This window comes from Ursus maritimus, unplaced genomic scaffold (assembly GCF_017311325.1).
Source record: "Ursus maritimus isolate PB19 unplaced genomic scaffold, ASM1731132v1 scaffold_11, whole genome shotgun sequence".
NCBI lineage: Eukaryota > Metazoa > Chordata > Mammalia > Carnivora > Ursidae > Ursus > Ursus maritimus.
In genome coordinates this window covers 3,938,106-3,955,333 of record NW_024423453.1, presented here as the reverse complement: position 1 = coordinate 3,955,333, position 17,228 = coordinate 3,938,106, and the positions used below count along the sequence as shown (strand labels likewise).

The 17,228-nt window shown below is 41.4% G+C and overlaps 1 protein-coding gene across 6 annotated transcripts in view; it reads left to right on the top strand.

The window, feature by feature from the left end:
- Window positions 1-17,228, top strand: part of LEF1 (lymphoid enhancer binding factor 1) — a 116,576-nt gene that overhangs the window by 82,942 nt on the left and 16,406 nt on the right. For 4 of the 6 annotated variants that reach the window (XM_008689408.2, XM_008689409.2, XM_040626219.1 and 1 more), the window contains exons 5-9: window positions 4,009-4,099; window positions 5,675-5,758; window positions 7,896-8,018; window positions 9,009-9,171; window positions 14,065-14,172. In XM_008689408.2, the coding sequence (XP_008687630.1) occupies window positions 4,009-4,099; window positions 5,675-5,758; window positions 7,896-8,018; window positions 9,009-9,171; window positions 14,065-14,172 (569 nt within the window). The remainder of the gene's footprint in view (window positions 1-4,008; window positions 4,100-5,674; window positions 5,759-7,895; window positions 8,019-9,008; window positions 9,172-14,064; window positions 14,173-17,228) is intronic. The other 2 variants (XM_008689410.2, XM_008689412.2) reach the window with 1 other exon arrangement.

Sequence of the window (17,228 nt, the reverse complement as noted above, 5' to 3'; positions counted from 1 at the left end):
TTTAAACGTTTAATAATTGCATAGTGCTTACTATGTCCTAGGCCCTGTTCTAAGCACTTTGAAAAAATAACACATGACGGTTCAGGAGTTTTTTCTTTCAAGAGTTCTAGGATGGTTCTATTTTTTAAAAAGACAAGTTTTTGACTAGCTACCAATTACATTTATATTTTCTCTTCTATTTCCATCTCTCCTGCTGCCCTACCTTGTTTTGCCTTACTAATTGTAATTTATATCCTTGCTTCTCAAAAAAAATTTTTTTCTTAATTTTAAACTCTCTAGAACTAGAGAAAGAACAAGTGGGCATGATCAGAAAATTGCATATTCTTTGAAGTCCTTATTTTGTCCTAAAAATTTGTGTGATTATTCCATTCTACTATGTTTGTTTTAATATAAAGTCCTGTTTTTAATTACCTTTTTTAAACGAAGACTTTACAAACCTTGTCACCATTTATCTCTGGGGATATGTAAACTTTGGTTTGAAAAGAACTAATTTACATGATTTTGGGTTTATGTCATTCCCCTTGGTCATATTCATCACCAAAATATAAGTAAAAAGCTCACTAGGTCTCTTGCTTTTATTCTCTTTCCCTCTTACTGGGGCCTTTTTAGTTCTATCGTGTAGCTAAACTAGTAAGAACGTGGTGGTACTGAGGTCAGAGTTCTAATTTCAAAGTTCCTAGGAGGCTGGTTAGTTTTATTTTTAAAAAATGGTATCATGTCCATACTCTGATGGTAGATAGAACTATTGAATAAATGTAAACTGTCAGCAGAACTCATTCTCATTTGTAGGAAAATAACTAGGTTGATTTCACAGTAGGCGGCCCATTCATTTTTACCTTCCTCCCAGGGTGTTGGTGTGAGGTGTGTGTGCAGTGTAGGAAAGGGAAAGGAAGCTAATGCCAGTCATTTTCTTCTCATTATGTCTGGTAAAAATATTAAAAAGAAAGAGCTTTTAGGAAATACTAGGTTTATATATTTGTTTATGTCTTTGTATTACCCAGTATATCCTTATAAATAACCACAAACACACAACACTTTTCTGTATTACATGTATTATTGCATTTATTCCTCACAACAACCCCATTCCATTTTTATACTGATTTTAAAGAACAATAATGATTAAGTAGCTTCCTCAAAGATATGTAGCTTGTGAGTGGCAGAATTGATAGAAACATACAAGTCTGACTCCAGAATCATTTCATCCATAATTATCAAAGTTACTTATACAAGCTTAAAAATCGCTAAGGCTGTGCTGTGTCTAGCCTCTAGTACATAGTAAGTATTCAGTAAGTACTAGTTAAATGAATGATGGGAAACGTGTCTTCAGTAGCATAGCAGTTGGTGGAGAAGCACCGCTTCTAGGATCTTAATGTAACAATAAGCTATGTAAAAATCACAGATCCATTTTCTGCTCACGTCGTGACGGAAGCCACATAACGTACTTGTATGTACGTGCACGTATATACGTGCAAAATGGTTGGTGATATTGACCCAGAATGAAGAATGGGGCTGTTTAAACACTTTTAATTCACTCATTCATTTGTTGAGTCATTCAAAAGTATGTATTGAGAACCTCTTGTGGAGACAACCATAGTTCGATACCCAGGTTGGTAAGACGTAGTCTCTTTTTTCCAAGCAGTACATAAGCGCATGCAGGAAGTGATTTGCACAAACTAACTATAAAACAAAATGAAGAACATCTTAAGTACCGTGTTAAAAGTACAAATAAAACATTGTAGATTCAAACAACGAAGAAGGAACTCTCAGAACCATAAGCATTGGAGAAGAGTATTTGAAATGTGAGTAGAAATTTATTTAATAGAAACCGTCAAACTAAACACGCAGCATAGGAACTGGAACGTAGCAGGTGCTGTAGATGGTAGTGTCCTCTTTCCTCCGTTGAGCAGTAAAACCAAATCCAGCTCGTTTGTGTTCCGTTGTATCTCTCCTGCTCCAGCTCCTGCCCAGAACCACTGCTGCAGGATTCCAGGCCTCCCTGGAACACAGACGAGAGTGCAGAGCAAGATTTCAGGCTTGTCTGCATAGATATGTGATTGCAAGCAAGTTACCCGGCTGTGTCCCAGTGATAAAACTCCAGGAAAATACATATTTTCTGTGTACCCAGACAGGATGCCTGAGTAGTCACTTAATCGTTCCAGACCTTGGTTTCTCCATTTGCAAAACAAAGGGATTAAAGTAGACCAATTTTGGTAGTCTGTGACCTGTAGTCACAGTTTTCAAGCTCGAATTTCCAAGTTCCCAAAGTTCTTCGAGTTAGTCTGGTTTTTCTTTTTAAACTGAGCAGTCTCCCCGCAGACCCTGAGGTTTGGGGAGGTTTCCCAATCTCAAAGGTAGGGGAGGCAGCAAGTTGGCCCCAGTGATTCTGATATGTCAAGTCATTATTGTAAGCTCCCTTAGATTCACCCCTACTGCCCAAACCTCCCCAGACCCAAGAAAAAAAAATCCCAGATTATGAAATTTGGGGTCCACTGTGACCCAAAAGTAGTGGTATTTCTAGCCAAAAAGGCAGGGGAGGGGATTTGAGACAATCTTTTAAAAACAGCAAAACATGAGTTAATCTCATGTAAGCTCTCTCTTGGGGGATTAAAACCCTTCGTCCTGCCTGCTTCCTATGAAGTTGAGTGATAGTTTGTCCTAACTTCAGAGTCGAAGTAACACCAACTTTGAAGGCCACACTTCTTAAGTCATTCCCATATGTTCAAGACCTTAAATATAAGACCCAGATGAAACCCATAGGCATTTTAAACAGTAAGAAAGCAGAATTACTAAAGAACATCTTTCATATGCTCACTCGATTCCACATACTGGTCAGCATATAATCATTGAATGCATATTCTGGGTGTAACCTGGAAATGCGTGCGCATATACGGAAGTTATGTGGAAGTGGCCTTTTAAGGCCAGATTAGCTATATAAGGAAACTTTGTGGCTTTTTTCTAATCATAATCACTTTCCCCAAAATCTAAGTTTTTGTATTTTCCATTTATATGCATGTGTCCCTTCTTTTCTGTACCCAAGGTAAAATATAAACAGAGAGATGCCATTTGGGACTAGGATTAGGTATAATCTTTAGGTGGTTTTTACAGTTATAGGGCAGTGTGCCCCAGGGAGTGTGAGCTCAAGAAACAATTTGGTGGCATTCTCATTTTCTGTGGAATACAACTAATCCAGAACAGCTTGACCTTGGAGCCCAGAGGACTCAACTTGATGAAGAGCTTAGTTGGAGCTGAAGTGGCAGAGACCAAATGAATCATATCAAGTGTGACCATTATGGCGCTGAAGATGATTACTAATTAATCTTTGATCCTCTGAGGTATCACATTTCCCAAATCTATGTGTCCATGAGGGAGCCAGTGAAAATACGAAAGTGGCAATTTAACTAATCCTTGAGCACCATGGCAGGCCATCTACTTATGAAGTCTGTCATTTTCCATTCTACACAAAAACAACTGTCTACCATTTTCTTTCTTTTTTTTTTTTTTTTAAGATTTTATTTATTTATTTATTTGACAGAGACAGCCAGCTAGAGAGGGAACACAAGCAGGGGGAGTGGGAGAGGAAGAAGCAGACTCCTAGTGTAGGAGCCTGATGTGGGGCTCGATCCCAGAACTCTGGGATCACGCCCTGAGCCGAAGGCAGGTGCTTAATGACTGAGCCACCCAGGCGCCCCTGTCTACCATTTTCTTAACCAAAGTGAAATAATGAGGGCAAACTAAATAATTTAAAAATCTTACTATGGTCATTGTTTTACTAGCGTCATATTTACTCTTTTAAGAGTTCCTCAAGATGTCCAAAGACCTATTTTTTCATACTTTGAAATCTTGAGAAAGGCTAACAAACTGACCGCAGTTAAATGCATCCGATAACATTGTTTCATGCTAGACCTTAAGTATTAATGGCATAAAGCATTTTACTGCTTTTCTTTTCTGCTTATAGTCCGATGTCCTGTGAGTCTGAAAACTCTACTTCTCCATTGTTCTTTTGAACAGGCATGTCCAGACATCCTCCAGCTCCTGAGATCCCCACCTTTTATCCCCTGTCTCCGGGTGGTGTTGGACAGATTACCCCACCTCTTGGCTGGTAAGATCCTTCCTGCAGCCCTCAGTCAGGCATTTGAGCATATGTTCTTCTTTCCATTCATGGAAATTAGCTTTATGAATGATAATACTTGTGGAGTTGAAGAAATTTCACATCAACAAGCAAGGTGCTAACTTTATTTCATTTCAATTTGAAAGATTAAAAAATATACAGACTTTGAAATGGATTGAATCCCTTTGCTAATATGTGCAGAGAATGACTGTGTAGCATTTGCTTTGAAGCGTACAGTCTTACGAATTCAGTTCGTGGCTTTGGGCATTTGCTGTGCCCGTACAAAATGCTCAGTGTGGTTCTTCTTGTCTCGTTTTCTATGAACAAGTTTGTTTCTCGAAACAAACCTAGACACATTGAATATCAGTCTTTGCTTATAAAATGAGCAAGTGAAGGAAATGACAACTAGAAATTCAAAAATACAAAGCATCCTTTGAATGTTAATAAAGTAAGCACCAGTTTGAGTTCAGACAGGTGGAAACCTGATGTTTGAGCTTCCTTTCTTCAGAATCCAGACACTCTCTATTTTGTTGTTTATTTCTAAAAAAAATTCTTGCCGCAGTTTTGAAATCTTTTTAAATTATAAAGGTAAAGGAAAGGAAATATATTTTTGGAAGAAAGACTTACATAGTGCAGCCTATTTTTATCATGTTATTGTTAGCACACAGCTTACTCCCATCCCGCTCCCATTCCTTCTCCAGCCCTCCCTCCCCACTGCTCACTCCATGGAAACACTGCTTCAACTTTAGCAGAGGGCCCGTCTTTCTTTATCTGGCCCTCTGTCCCCAGAGCCCCCTATCACGGCCCCACTCTCCCCACCTTGACATCCTTACATTACCTCTTCTTCAACTCCCTCTCTCTCTTTCTCACTAAATCTCCCAGCCAACTGTTTGAGTTTAATTGATTATGCATACACTTTCAAATCTACATCAATTATTCCGTCTGAACTTAGTACTTAGGGGCAGTAATCCTGTGCTGAGTGGCAGCTGGAAATAGATTGTGTAAATGAGAAATGTGAGATGTAGGGAAAAACAGAGAGAGATGGAATTCTCAGAGCGGAGACGGAGTAATTCCAATGAATTGATCTTTTATTTGACTATAGCATAGGTATATAAAGGGGTGGGGAGTGCAGCATTTTTAAAAATATTTGTTCATTTTTATATAAATTTGTTTCCCTTCTATCTTTCCTCCCCTGAAGTTCTCAAAGATTCTAAAAGGAGTATTTCAGCATTCTCATGGTTCTGTTATATTCAGTACACATGTGTTATATGCCTATTTTGCTCAAAGCGTTAGTGGGGTCAGGAGAGAGGAAGGGATAAAAGGGAATTCATGGACTGGTTTGCTTTTCAAGTTGAGGGTGGGAGATTTTCTTCCAGGTAAATGGTGCTTTGATCGGGTGGAGGGTAAGAAGGGAGGCAGTTGGATAACTGAAGAAATCCTGTGCTCTGTAATTACCCCCACACAGTTCCTTTTGAATACCTCCCTCTTCTCCCCTCATCAAACTCTTATTGCTGGTTGGTAACTCGTGTTTCGTCATTGATGGGTTCCTTTCTTCTGTGACCTCAGGCAAGGTCAGCCTGTCTATCCCATCACGGGAGGATTCAGGCAACCCTACCCATCCTCACTGTCAGTCGACACTTCCATGTCCAGGTAGGTGGAGGTGGAAAGCGGGCACCCAGGACAAGCCGCCCCTCTTGCGCTTGCATCTGTGCGACACTGCTTGCCTCTCGGTGGGCTAGGAGGGTGCATAACTCAGCCACGCGTCTGTCTGTGCAGTGTGCCTGGCTCCCACACTAGGTGTCGCAGAGATTCCTGGGTAGGAGCGGAACGCTGCACCCCAGCAGCCCCAGCCCTCAGGGAGGTGGCCTCGGCCACACCGGAGACTGCATCCAAAAGAATTCACTGCCACCCGGCTGTGGGATGTGAAATGCCCCGAGGGCAGACATTCTGAGAAGAGCTTGTTTGATTCCAACTATGCCGGAGCGGGTACAGGGGAGGATAAAGACTGGTTTGGTCTGAGTTCTGTAATCTGCTTTCTTTGAGGAAGGTTGTATCCGTTAATGCGACAGTGTTTGAAAATGCCCGGATAGTCGAGAGCCTTCCTGGACCAAGGCTGTCAGAAGAGAAAGACGGTGCTTCTTGGCTGTCAGGCCACGCGGGGGTGTGTCCTAGTGTGTGAATCAGGCCCTGTGTGGACACGTGCTAGTGGAGCGAAGCTCTGGGAGAGCGGCCGTGCCACACTGCTCTGTGTCGTGCTTTTGCTTCTGGAGAGGATGGCGCCTGTGCTTGATGTGGACACACATTTGTTGTGCATCACCTGTGTGTTCGGTGTGGCTTCTTCAAGGGAGCTGGCGTCATCGTGCTGCAAGTCCAGCTGTCGGGCTAGTAATCGCTTGTGAATCTTCACTTTTTATTACATAGCTATGAAATTCGCAATTTCTGTGGAGAATTTCAGCTTTTAAAAAAAAATCATTATGTGCTCAGCAAATTGTAAATCTAGCTGGTTGGAGGGGATGAAATTAATATCCTTCCCCCGAAATATACTTTTGCACCTTTGCACACTGTGAGAACCCTCGGGTGACGGGAGTTCCTCCCACGCAGATGTGACCAGCATCACGGAGGTTTGCAAGCGGTGCCTGTGGCAGAGCACCGTTCCGTAATCAGCCTAGCTGCACTGTCCCCATGCCGCCTTAATGTTTAAAGATCTGTCTCTGATCCAAGCAGAGTTCCTTCTGTCCTTCTCAGGTGAAGGAATTAACTGTGCTGGCTATGATAAAAGACCTGAGAACATTGTTGTTGCTGAATTAAATGTTCACTTTAAAACAGTGTGAAAAGCAGGGCACCTGGTTGGCCCCGTCAGTAAAGCACACAACTCTTGATCTCAGGGTCGTGAGTTCAAGCCCCTCGTTGGGCGTGGAGCCTGCTAATAAATAAATAAGTAAGTAAAACCATTTGAAAAGCACAGATTTCTAAAGCATATTCAAATGTATCCAAAGCATTTATTGAAAGTACTTTTATTTTTCTTGCATGGCAGTTGCCCTCCTTTGTGTTGTATGGTGGTGGATATTTTAAGATTTTTTTTTAATGCCCTACCACGTGTCCTCAGGAGAAAAGCCTTTAGCGTGTGTAGTTTTTACCTGGTGCAGAACTGTACCCTTCCCTTAATTTTATTATCAGTTTTCCATAAGACTAGATCTTCCAAGTAGTACTTTCTTTCTGTATAAATTATTTTAGAAGATACTGATGGCAGCTTTATTAAATTGGGGACTGAAAACAAACTTCCTGTCCCTTATTTTCGTAATTGTTCTCTCCAGATATCAATAGAGAAGCCAACCGTATGAGAAGACTTAGTGACGGTGTGCTTAGGGGTGCAGGCAGAGATATTTTAACGTGGTGTCTTTAGCTTTCATTTAAAAATCGTTTAAAAAGCTAAATCCTAATAAAGTGTTATGTTTCCAGCAATTACACTTGTTGAAATTCTTCTTTGAAAACTGCTTTGCAAGAAAATTGACTTTTTTTTAATTCTACGACCTAGAGCCCTCCCAATAAAAATGTCTGATTCTGTTAGTTGAAAAAAATTCTGTTATACACGGAATAAGTATAATATTTCCACTTGCAAACAGAGAGAGATTAATTATTGGCCCACTCTAATTCCTAGTTAATACTCCTGTGTGTAAAAATGTGTTTTCACTTTCAGCCAGTAGCAGTTAGTGGACTGTTTCAGAATTCTGCCTCCTTTTGCTACACGACCATTAGTACATACATTTTCCTTTCTTTCCTTCTTCAGGTTTTCCCATCATATGATTCCTGGTCCTCCTGGTCCCCACACAACTGGCATCCCTCATCCAGCTATCGTAACGCCTCAGGTCAAACAGGAGCACCCCCACACTGACAGTGACCTAATGCACGTGTGAGTCTGCGTCTGGTTTCACTGGGATGCCTTAACAAACGGAGGATTTAACACAGCTTCTTCTTGCTGTTGTTGAACATTACCTCTCTCTCTTTTATTTGAAAATCAGTGTGTCTCTGCCTTGAAAGTTCTGCCCCTGAGGACTTTAAGTAGCTTGATTCTCACTGCACTGATTTTAAGATTGGAATGGAGCACAGGCCTCAAAAGATCAAGGGAGCCTCACCAAAACGGAGTAATCTTCAAAGTGTGGGCAGGGAATAATCTTGAGCCATTTAGCAATTCACTAGAGGTTTTAATTGGGTTCTGATTGTTGCACTGATGGTCCCTGAGGGCAGTAGACTGGAGGGCCCATGCATTTCCTTCTGGACATGCACTTCACCCAGCTCCAGGCTTCAGAAACACAGAATCCAAGGGAAAGGGGCAAACCAACCCTGTCAGGCCATGGTTGTCTCAGGCTGTTACAGCAGGACTAAATTCCCTGAAGAGCTACGTAATTGAATTCCTTAATCGAGGGTCTGTAGCCTGGGACGGGAGGATGGGGGAGCAGGGAGCATGTGACAGTGCGCGAAACCCCTGCCCATTCAGGCAAAGCCAACATGCATTTGTTTGCGGGGGAGAGTCTAAAGTTTCATTAGCTTCTCCAAGGGGGCCTTGACCCAAAAACGTTAACCTCAGTTCTGAAAGAGGAATAACCACCCCTACTATGTGTTCAGCTTTTCCTGAGGTAACCAAGGAGCTCAGGCTCAGGGCCCGTTTTGTGTCAAACACTTCTATAGCTGTCAGTAAACTTCCTCAAGCCAAAGGGTCCTTACTGCTACTGAGTTGTTTTTCTAATCTGATGCTGTTCTGGGAGCTTGTAGAGCTCCTGGAGGGTTGTCCGGGCCTGAGTTTGACTGGTGACATGAACACATGCTCTGCTTCTCTCCTCCCATGTCCTCCTTCCCCTGACCCTCCCTCCCCACCCCCCACACCATCCCAACCACCTTTTAGGAAGCCTCAGCATGAACAGAGAAAGGAACAGGAGCCAAAAAGACCTCACATTAAGAAGCCTCTGAATGCTTTTATGTTATACATGAAAGAAATGAGAGCGAATGTCGTAGCTGAGTGTACTTTAAAAGAAAGTGCAGCTATCAACCAGATTCTAGGCAGAAGGGTAAGTAGTGGGGTGGATGTAAATGTTTACGGTGACCTTGGAACTGTTTCATTAAAGGTGATCATAGAATGCGTTTGTATAATCACCAGCCACTTGGGGAAGTAACAGAAGATAGGATAATAATCGTTAGGAGGATGAAATGATAGAATGCATTGTTAACAACTTAGGTTGTACCTAGCAATAGAAAACCTCCTGTAAATGTTAACTGTTTTCCCTGTTATCATTTTTTGGGTGTCTTTTTGTGCCAGGTACTCTGGTAGGCATTAGATAATAATTGCTGAATAAAATAGATAGGGTCCTTGTCTTCATGGAGCTTAACGTTTTGTGACAGGATACAGATGCTAGACAGATAATTACCCAGTGTATAATTAAAATTGTGATAAATACTGTGAATGTAAAGAGTAAGATTCTGTGAGAAAGAATAACGGGGGGCCAGGGAAGGGCCTCTCTAAGAAAATGGTATTTAAGCTGAGACCTGAATGAGTAGAAATTAACCACGTGATTAGTGGAAAGAGGTAGCCCCTCCCCAGATGGAGTGACAGATGTGTGCACTCATGTCTGAAGCAAGAAAGCTCTTATCCCACATAGGGACCTACAGAAAGGCCTTGCAGTACCAGCCACGCTTCTGGAAGAAGCCAGGCAAATGCAGGTGGCCACTCCTTCCGAGACAGAAGTAGATCTGTTCTACTCAGAAACTTTAACTGGAAGAATTTATATGGGCCAGAGAAGTCTTTATTCTAGAAAAATTGCTCTCTGGGTCTTTCTTAAAATGTATTATGTGCATGGTTTCTGCATGGCCCCTTTCCTTTTCGTTCCTTCTTTTACTCATGCCAAGATACTTTTCTGATCACCTACTGTATACCAGGCACTAGGCTACAACTAGGACAGACACTCTAAGATTTCTTTATCCAGCCGCCAGCCCAGAGGCTAGGAAGTCTCTGTCCAGGTGCTTTTCTCAGGATTGAAATAGTTTTAAAACGTTAGGTATCTGAGGAGTGGTGGAAAAAATTGGAATTTTTCTAATATTACATTATAATTTTAGAAATGCTACATTTTAATTTGTTGATACTCTTCATATATGTGTGATAGGTACTTAAATTATGATCTTATGCATTTGTTTTTGCAACCTCTCAAGTTCATGATTTGTAGATGAACATTTAGGCAAGGAAGGTCTAACAACCTTTGTAAAACTTAGGTGATCATGTTTTAGCTGTTGTGGGTAATTTTTACCATGTTTGATACGAACCTAATAAATTTCAACATTCATAATGGAAGACATGCAGGAGATTTCCAGGCCATGTGAACAGATGAAGGAAAGTAAGCTTTCTCACATCATCGATTCCTGTTGGACAGAATAAAAATGCAGTTATTTCCAACTGCAGGACACCAGGGTTTCAGGGGTGGGGTGTGGTGGCAGATTATAGCTCTCTTGGTGCCCCATGTACAATACTCTCCTTCCCCGTGGATTCTTAAACACTTAATAACAATAATTACAGTGATTTCCCAAGCCAGAGCATAGCAGATAAATGATTCCCATCATCTTTGAGGAACTTCGCCTTAAAAGCTTAAAGGCTGGTGACCATTCCCCCTGACCCTTTGAAAGAAGAAACCAGAGGGAAAGAAGGGTTGATGTTCTTTTTTCAGTTTATATAAAACTCTTAGCTTTTTTCCTTTTTTGAGTTAAAGGTCCCCTGGCCCTCCAGTGGGAATTATTCTCCTGCTCAAGAGAGTAAGTAAGGATAGTATGCTTCCTATTTTTAATGCACATTTCCAACAATTGCTACTTTCTCAGCTCCCTTAATGATCCCCGGATCAGAGCGCGTGTCCTAAAAGATGGTTCTCATTTGGGATCTCTCTCTGTCTTTGATTTGGACACCTGTTTCTATTTATAGGTCTCTGAGATCTTTGATTAAGATCAGGTTTTCTATCCTTTCATAACTCCCCTCTGGCAGGGTAGTCCTTGCTAGTTCTTTAAAGTTCCTGCTTTAAAATCATGAAGTTTTACACCGGGATATTTAGAATTCTTTAGAGTAGACCTTAAATCCATTCTGGAACATTTTATCTTTTTTATTTTATTCATCTATACCGTATCTCTAAAAAGAAATGTTCAGTCTTATGAATTAATAGTTTTCTCCTTCATGTTACAAATAATAATAGCACAGATCTTACTTTAAAAGAAGACTTTTCAGACCTTCCAGGCTGTTAAAGTCCATTTGTTGCAAATTTACTGTCGGAATTTTTTTTGTCTTGGACCATATATGTTTTCTAAAGTTCAATTGGTATTTTCCCAAAACTTGGGAAATGTTGACAATGAAATCTGATTAAAAAGAAAAAAAAATTCAGTTTTCAGTAAGCAAGAGATAGAAAAGTGTTTAAAAGCCCATTGTGTTTCAGAAATTCCTATAAAGACCATCTTTCTAGTTTGTACCAGACTCTTTGTTTTCATTTACAAGGCTATAATACCCTTGTTTTACCTACGGTTTTACTCTGGTAAATGATCTTTTATTTGTGGGTAGATTTTGTGCATTAGAAATATCAGGGAACTAAAAGCAATTTAAAATTCAAGTAAATAGATTGCGGCCCGCTTTTTCTCCTTGCATTTTGCTCAGTTTTGTTAGCTGGGATCCTTTTGTCAACCTAAATGTCCCGTTTTAACTCAAAAATAACTGGTTGTTTGGGTAGAAGACATAACCTCCATACGTATTCTGAGAGAGAAGTTTTATAAAACTTACTACAGGTTTTCTCAGCAAATTATAAAGCTGCCAGAAACTATGTAAAATTATACCGTTGTGTATCGCATTAGTTTAAGAGAGCTCCGACTTGTCAAATGAATAAACACATTTACAAAAGTTATAATTCTACTTTTTTTTTTCCTTTTTATCTCCCTGCTTGTTCCTTTTTGGTAACATTTTGCCTGTTGCCAATCACATTTAGCACCAGAACTGTGTAAATATTAATGATCAGTCTTTTCTTAAAAAACAAAACAAAAAACCCAAGCAAGCAAACAAAGCAGATCTTTTCCACTGTGTGCAGTTTGTTTCCCGCCCTGTGGCGGTCTCTAGCGCTGGGTCAGTGTTCCAGATTGAGGGAGGCCAGTGGCTGGCGGAAGCCTGGTTTAAACTCTCAGTACTGCCCCAGACATGCCTCCTCCTTAGGCTTGATTTCCCTGATTGTGTTCCCTCTGCGGGTACAAAGCACTGTCTCTCAGGTAACTTTCTTCAGGGTTTTTTTCCTGCCACCTCCCCAGTGTCTGCTCCGCCCCCATCATTTTTTAAAAGAAAAGCATATTGCCTGATTAGCCTTCAGGTTGGGACCTAAGTCCTGCTGTGGCGTGCCCTGCTTCTTAACTACTTGATACTCCGCACTTCTAAAGCGATTTAAACATAGGCCCTCTGTCCTACCCAGCGCAGGGGCCCAGGCGGTTCCGGGGCTTTGGGAGGAGCTGAACCCAATGCCCTGCCCTTGGGCACTGCCTGTGCTGGAAGCTGCAGTGGGAGGGTGGGGTGTGACCGTTCTCCTTGAGATCAGGTCCCTGGTCCTGGAACAGATGGGGGCAGCAGGGGTCTGTGTCCTTGAGGAAAGCTGCCTAGCTATACCTCAAGAGCCTCCCCCAGGAGAACTTTTCCCTCCCATCATCTCTCTCCCTCACTCCTCTGTCCTTTCTCCACCCCAGTTCAGTCACACCTTTCTTTTCTTTTTCTTAGTTTTTAAAACTAGGACAGGGAAATTAAAATCAATTAGGCAGGGCAGCCAGGAATGAGCAAGAATCTCCTAGCACCCTAGAGCTGGGGCGAGCAGGAGTGGGCAGGTGGGAGCTGACCCAGAGTAGAGTGTGGGAGTTCGTGTGGTGTGGGTCAGGTCTGCCCCTCCCATGGCTGGGCCTCCGTGCCAACCCCTCTGGCTAGTTGGTCCCCCAGAGTCCGGCTAGTTCTCCTGGAAGGTTCCACTGGCAGATCCTAGCATTGAAGAAGTGGGGAAAATACTTGAAAACTGCCTGTTAGGGCACCTAGAGCGAGTCCTGTGCAAACCTATGCAAAACAATGTGCAAATGTAAGCTGCTTAAATTCCCAAATGGATGCCTCGCGTACATAAGCCATTTTGCTGTATATGGGACATAATTTGTGTCCGTTATTAAAAGGGAAATGGAAAGTTCGCAGGGTATCAGCCACTGCATTCTCCAGATTACATACTACAGGCCCAGATTCTAGATGGCAAAATAAACCGAGACCATGTTCCTTGCTTTCCATCCGAAGGAAGCTAAAAACCACAGCCATAAAGAGTGCACGTGTGATCAGACAGTGTTGTCGGTGTGCTCCCTCTAGACACGCAGCGTGAGGGGAGCGTATGGGACTGAGACAGACTGACCTGAGGTCTTGCTTTATAGACAGCATCATAGGAAGAAGGTGTCAGACTCTTCATGTGACAGAGTGGGAGACTGTCCATGTGAGGTGAGGACGCATCTGTATGGAAAAGACATCTGGAAATGATCCCATTTTGCATAAAAAAATGGTACTTGGTCTCGAATATCAGAATATGGTACAGACTGAAAAAGCACTACGTTGGGTGTTGAGGTTCACCAGCGAAAGTTCTTTCAAATTTCTACTGGAAAAGAGCAAGGGTGGGTGACAGATCATTTTACTTCGGGTATTTAATTGCCTTTGACGTGTTTCATGCGATATGGGAGAACAGGACAGAGACCGAAGTCGGAGCTTCACTCTCGCTGCCAGGCTCCGAGGGGATTTCTGCGGCGCTCGCTCCTCTGCGTTTAGAAATAAGTCCGTGCTTAAGTGCTTAATATTTTCATTCTTTACTGTTTGAAACATGAAGTCTGTAATATTGTTGCTCTTCTGCGGACTTGGATTTGACTTGTTTTCCTCCCTCTGCCTGTTTTAGTGGCATGCCCTCTCCCGTGAAGAGCAGGCGAAATACTATGAATTAGCCCGGAAGGAAAGACAGCTGCATATGCAGCTCTATCCAGGCTGGTCCGCGAGAGACAATTACGTAAGCTCCTTCTGCGTCCCGGCAGCTCTCCGCTCTCACTCAGTCTTTCTTTCTGTTACTTTTGTTTTGTTTTGTTTTGTTTTATTTTAGTTAAGATTTTATTTATTTCTTTAACAGCAGGGGGTGTGTCAGGTAGAAGGACAGGGAGAAGCAGACTCCCTGCTGAGCAGGGAGCCCAAGGTGGGGCTCAATCTCAGGACCCCGGGATCATGACCTGAGCCGAAGGCAGACACTTAACCGACTGAGCCACCCAGGCGCCCTCTTTCTGTTACTTTTCTGCTTTAGAGGACAGTAGCTTCCCCCATCCTCCCTCATTCAGGACTCCCAATGGAGTCCTGAAACCAGCCATAGTACTGAACCCTCTATGTACTGTTTTTTCCTGTTCGTACATACCTATGATAAAGTCTATAAAGTGGACACCCTAAGCGTAACAGTCATAACGATATACTGTACTAAAAGTTATGTCAATGTAGTCTGTCTCTCTCAAAATATCTTATGGTACTGTACTCACCTCTCTCTTTGTGATGCTGTGAGATGATAACGTGATGACATGAAGTGAGGTGACTGACTGATGTAGGCATTGTGATGCTGTGTTAGGCTGCTGGTGACCTCCTGACACCATGTCAGGGGGAGGATTGTCTGCTTCCAGACCCTGGTTGACCAAAGGTAACTGAAACTGTGGAAAACAAAGTTACAGATAAGGGAGGATTATTGTATATGTAATGCTGGTGTGATTTCCTATTTTTGGAAGTTAATGAACTTTATAATAGATTTCATGGATATATTGCATTTTGAAAGCTCTGAGCTGTCATAATTTTTTTTCCTCTGATTATATAATACATTTTTTAGGTAAAACTTTAATCCAAAAAAATCCATTAAAATGTTGGCAAAAAAACAATTTTTTTAAAAAGCCTGTAATCTCGGGGCATCTGGGTGGTCCAGTCAGCTAAGCAGCCAACTCTTGATTTCAGCATAGGTCACCGTCTCAGAGTGGTGGGATCAAGCCCTGCATTGTGCTCTGTGCTCAGCAGGGAGTCTGCTTGAGTCTCCCTCTGCCCCTCTCCCTCCTCCCCTGCTTGTGCTCTTTCTCTCTCTCTCAAATAAGTACATCTTTAAAAATTAAAAGCCCCTAATCTCATCATGTAAAGGTGACTAGTAATAACTAGTTACATTATCTTCCAGGTATTTTTTCTTCGTATATGGTTTTTTAACTTGGATGTAAGTGTGTGTATGTGTGTGTGTATACATACACTTTTGTGTCATGCTCTTATATATAAGCATTTTTCTGTTATGGCATAGTGTTTCTATACATCAATTTTAATGGCTATATTATAGTATTTTGAGTGAATGTCACAATTAACCATTTTTTCTTGTTTTTTAGACATTTAAGTTACTTTTTTTTTTTTTACAATTGGAAATAATCCTACAATGAAGATATTGATGCATGACAATTTTTTTTCTGTGTTTAGGGCTATTATTTCTGTAGGATAGATTCATGGTAGTGGAATTGAGTTAAACATTATAAAGGTTCTTTGATACTTACTGTCAAATTTCTTTCCGAAAGGATATTATCTAATTCTTAAAAAAAGAATGCATTCAAGTGACTGTTTTGCCACAGACTAATTAAAGCTGGATTTAAAAATTTTTTTGTTTCATGTTACTGTACCTTGATGTCTATTATGTATTTTATTCAGATGGGGTAGGTATTATATTTTTTAAGTTGTACTGATTGGCTGGAATACCCCATTTATAGGGCCCATTATTTTATTACTTTAGAATTTGTAGATTTTACTAACGTCGTCTTGATACAGCAAAGACTATTACTGAGAAAGTGTATTATAAATTATATATTTCACTTTTATATTTTATGGAAGAAACAATGTTGACTATTTAAGCTCCTAATTTAAAATTTAAAGATCATTTTCAATGTTCCATGTGCGCCTGGCATTAGAAAAGCCAACTTAGGACAGCCTTAGTATTAGGTGGAATCGTCCCTTTTGAAAAGGGTGAGGGCGACGCCATTACTCAACATATAATTTAGTGTGTGACCACTGCTGTTGATGGTCCTGTGGGGCCCCACGTCTGAGGTCCTACATCCCATATAATGGAACAGCAGGACGTTTGGAACACATTTGTTTCCTGAAACGTGCCCTGAAGAAAGTCGTTACTGGTCGGGGTTTGAAGCCTGAACTCTGGCCACAACTCCGGCACAGGAAGGAGGAGCCAAGGGTGCCGGCTCGGGAGCAGCAGCTCTTGGACTCTCGGGGCTCCTGCTTGGTTGTTTCAATAACTACCACATGCCTATTGTCAAGAGCTGTCTTAAATGTTGTCTGTGGTATTTTCTAATCTTTGTAATAATTTAGGGTCATAAATAGCATTATTGCATTTTAATGCAATATCGGGGAAATGGAGGGGTCGGGCAGGTTAGGTAATTAGTCCAAGGCCATGTAGTGGCTAAATGGCAGTTGTACCCGGGTCTCCCTGACTTTCAGAGTCTGTGCAGCTCGCCTTCTCTGCAGCAGACTAGCACAGTCTTTCCAGCGCCTTCTTAAGCAGACTGCTTTAATTCAAGAGTTTTCTCCCTTGAGCTGTGCTTCTGTTCTCTGGGCAATAATTAGCATCTTTCCGGATAGATTTGACCCATGGAAGAGCTGTGCTGTGCATTTGTATAGATTTAGCATTGCTTGTTGAATGTCTTTGAGGGAAGTTTCTGTTTCTGAATCTTAGATAAAGGATAAAACTTTAAAAAGAGCTAAACACATATTCTGTCCCCCTCTCCTTTTCTCCATGTGGGGAGAGGAGAACAAAGTTTTGAAGAAAGCCAGTATAATGTGAATTTACCTTTAAAGATGTTCTTCTGCACAATTTTTAAAGGAAATTGTTTTGCGTAACTTGATTGTGGAAGCCCCTGGAATGAAGGGAAAACCCAGCTTTGTCACATACGATTTTTATAACAATAAATATAAGCCTATTAATTAAGGCAAACAGAAGTCAATCAAGTGATAGCATTTTAGCAAAAGAGATTATTCTTAAAGTAACCGCATAGGAATGGAGTC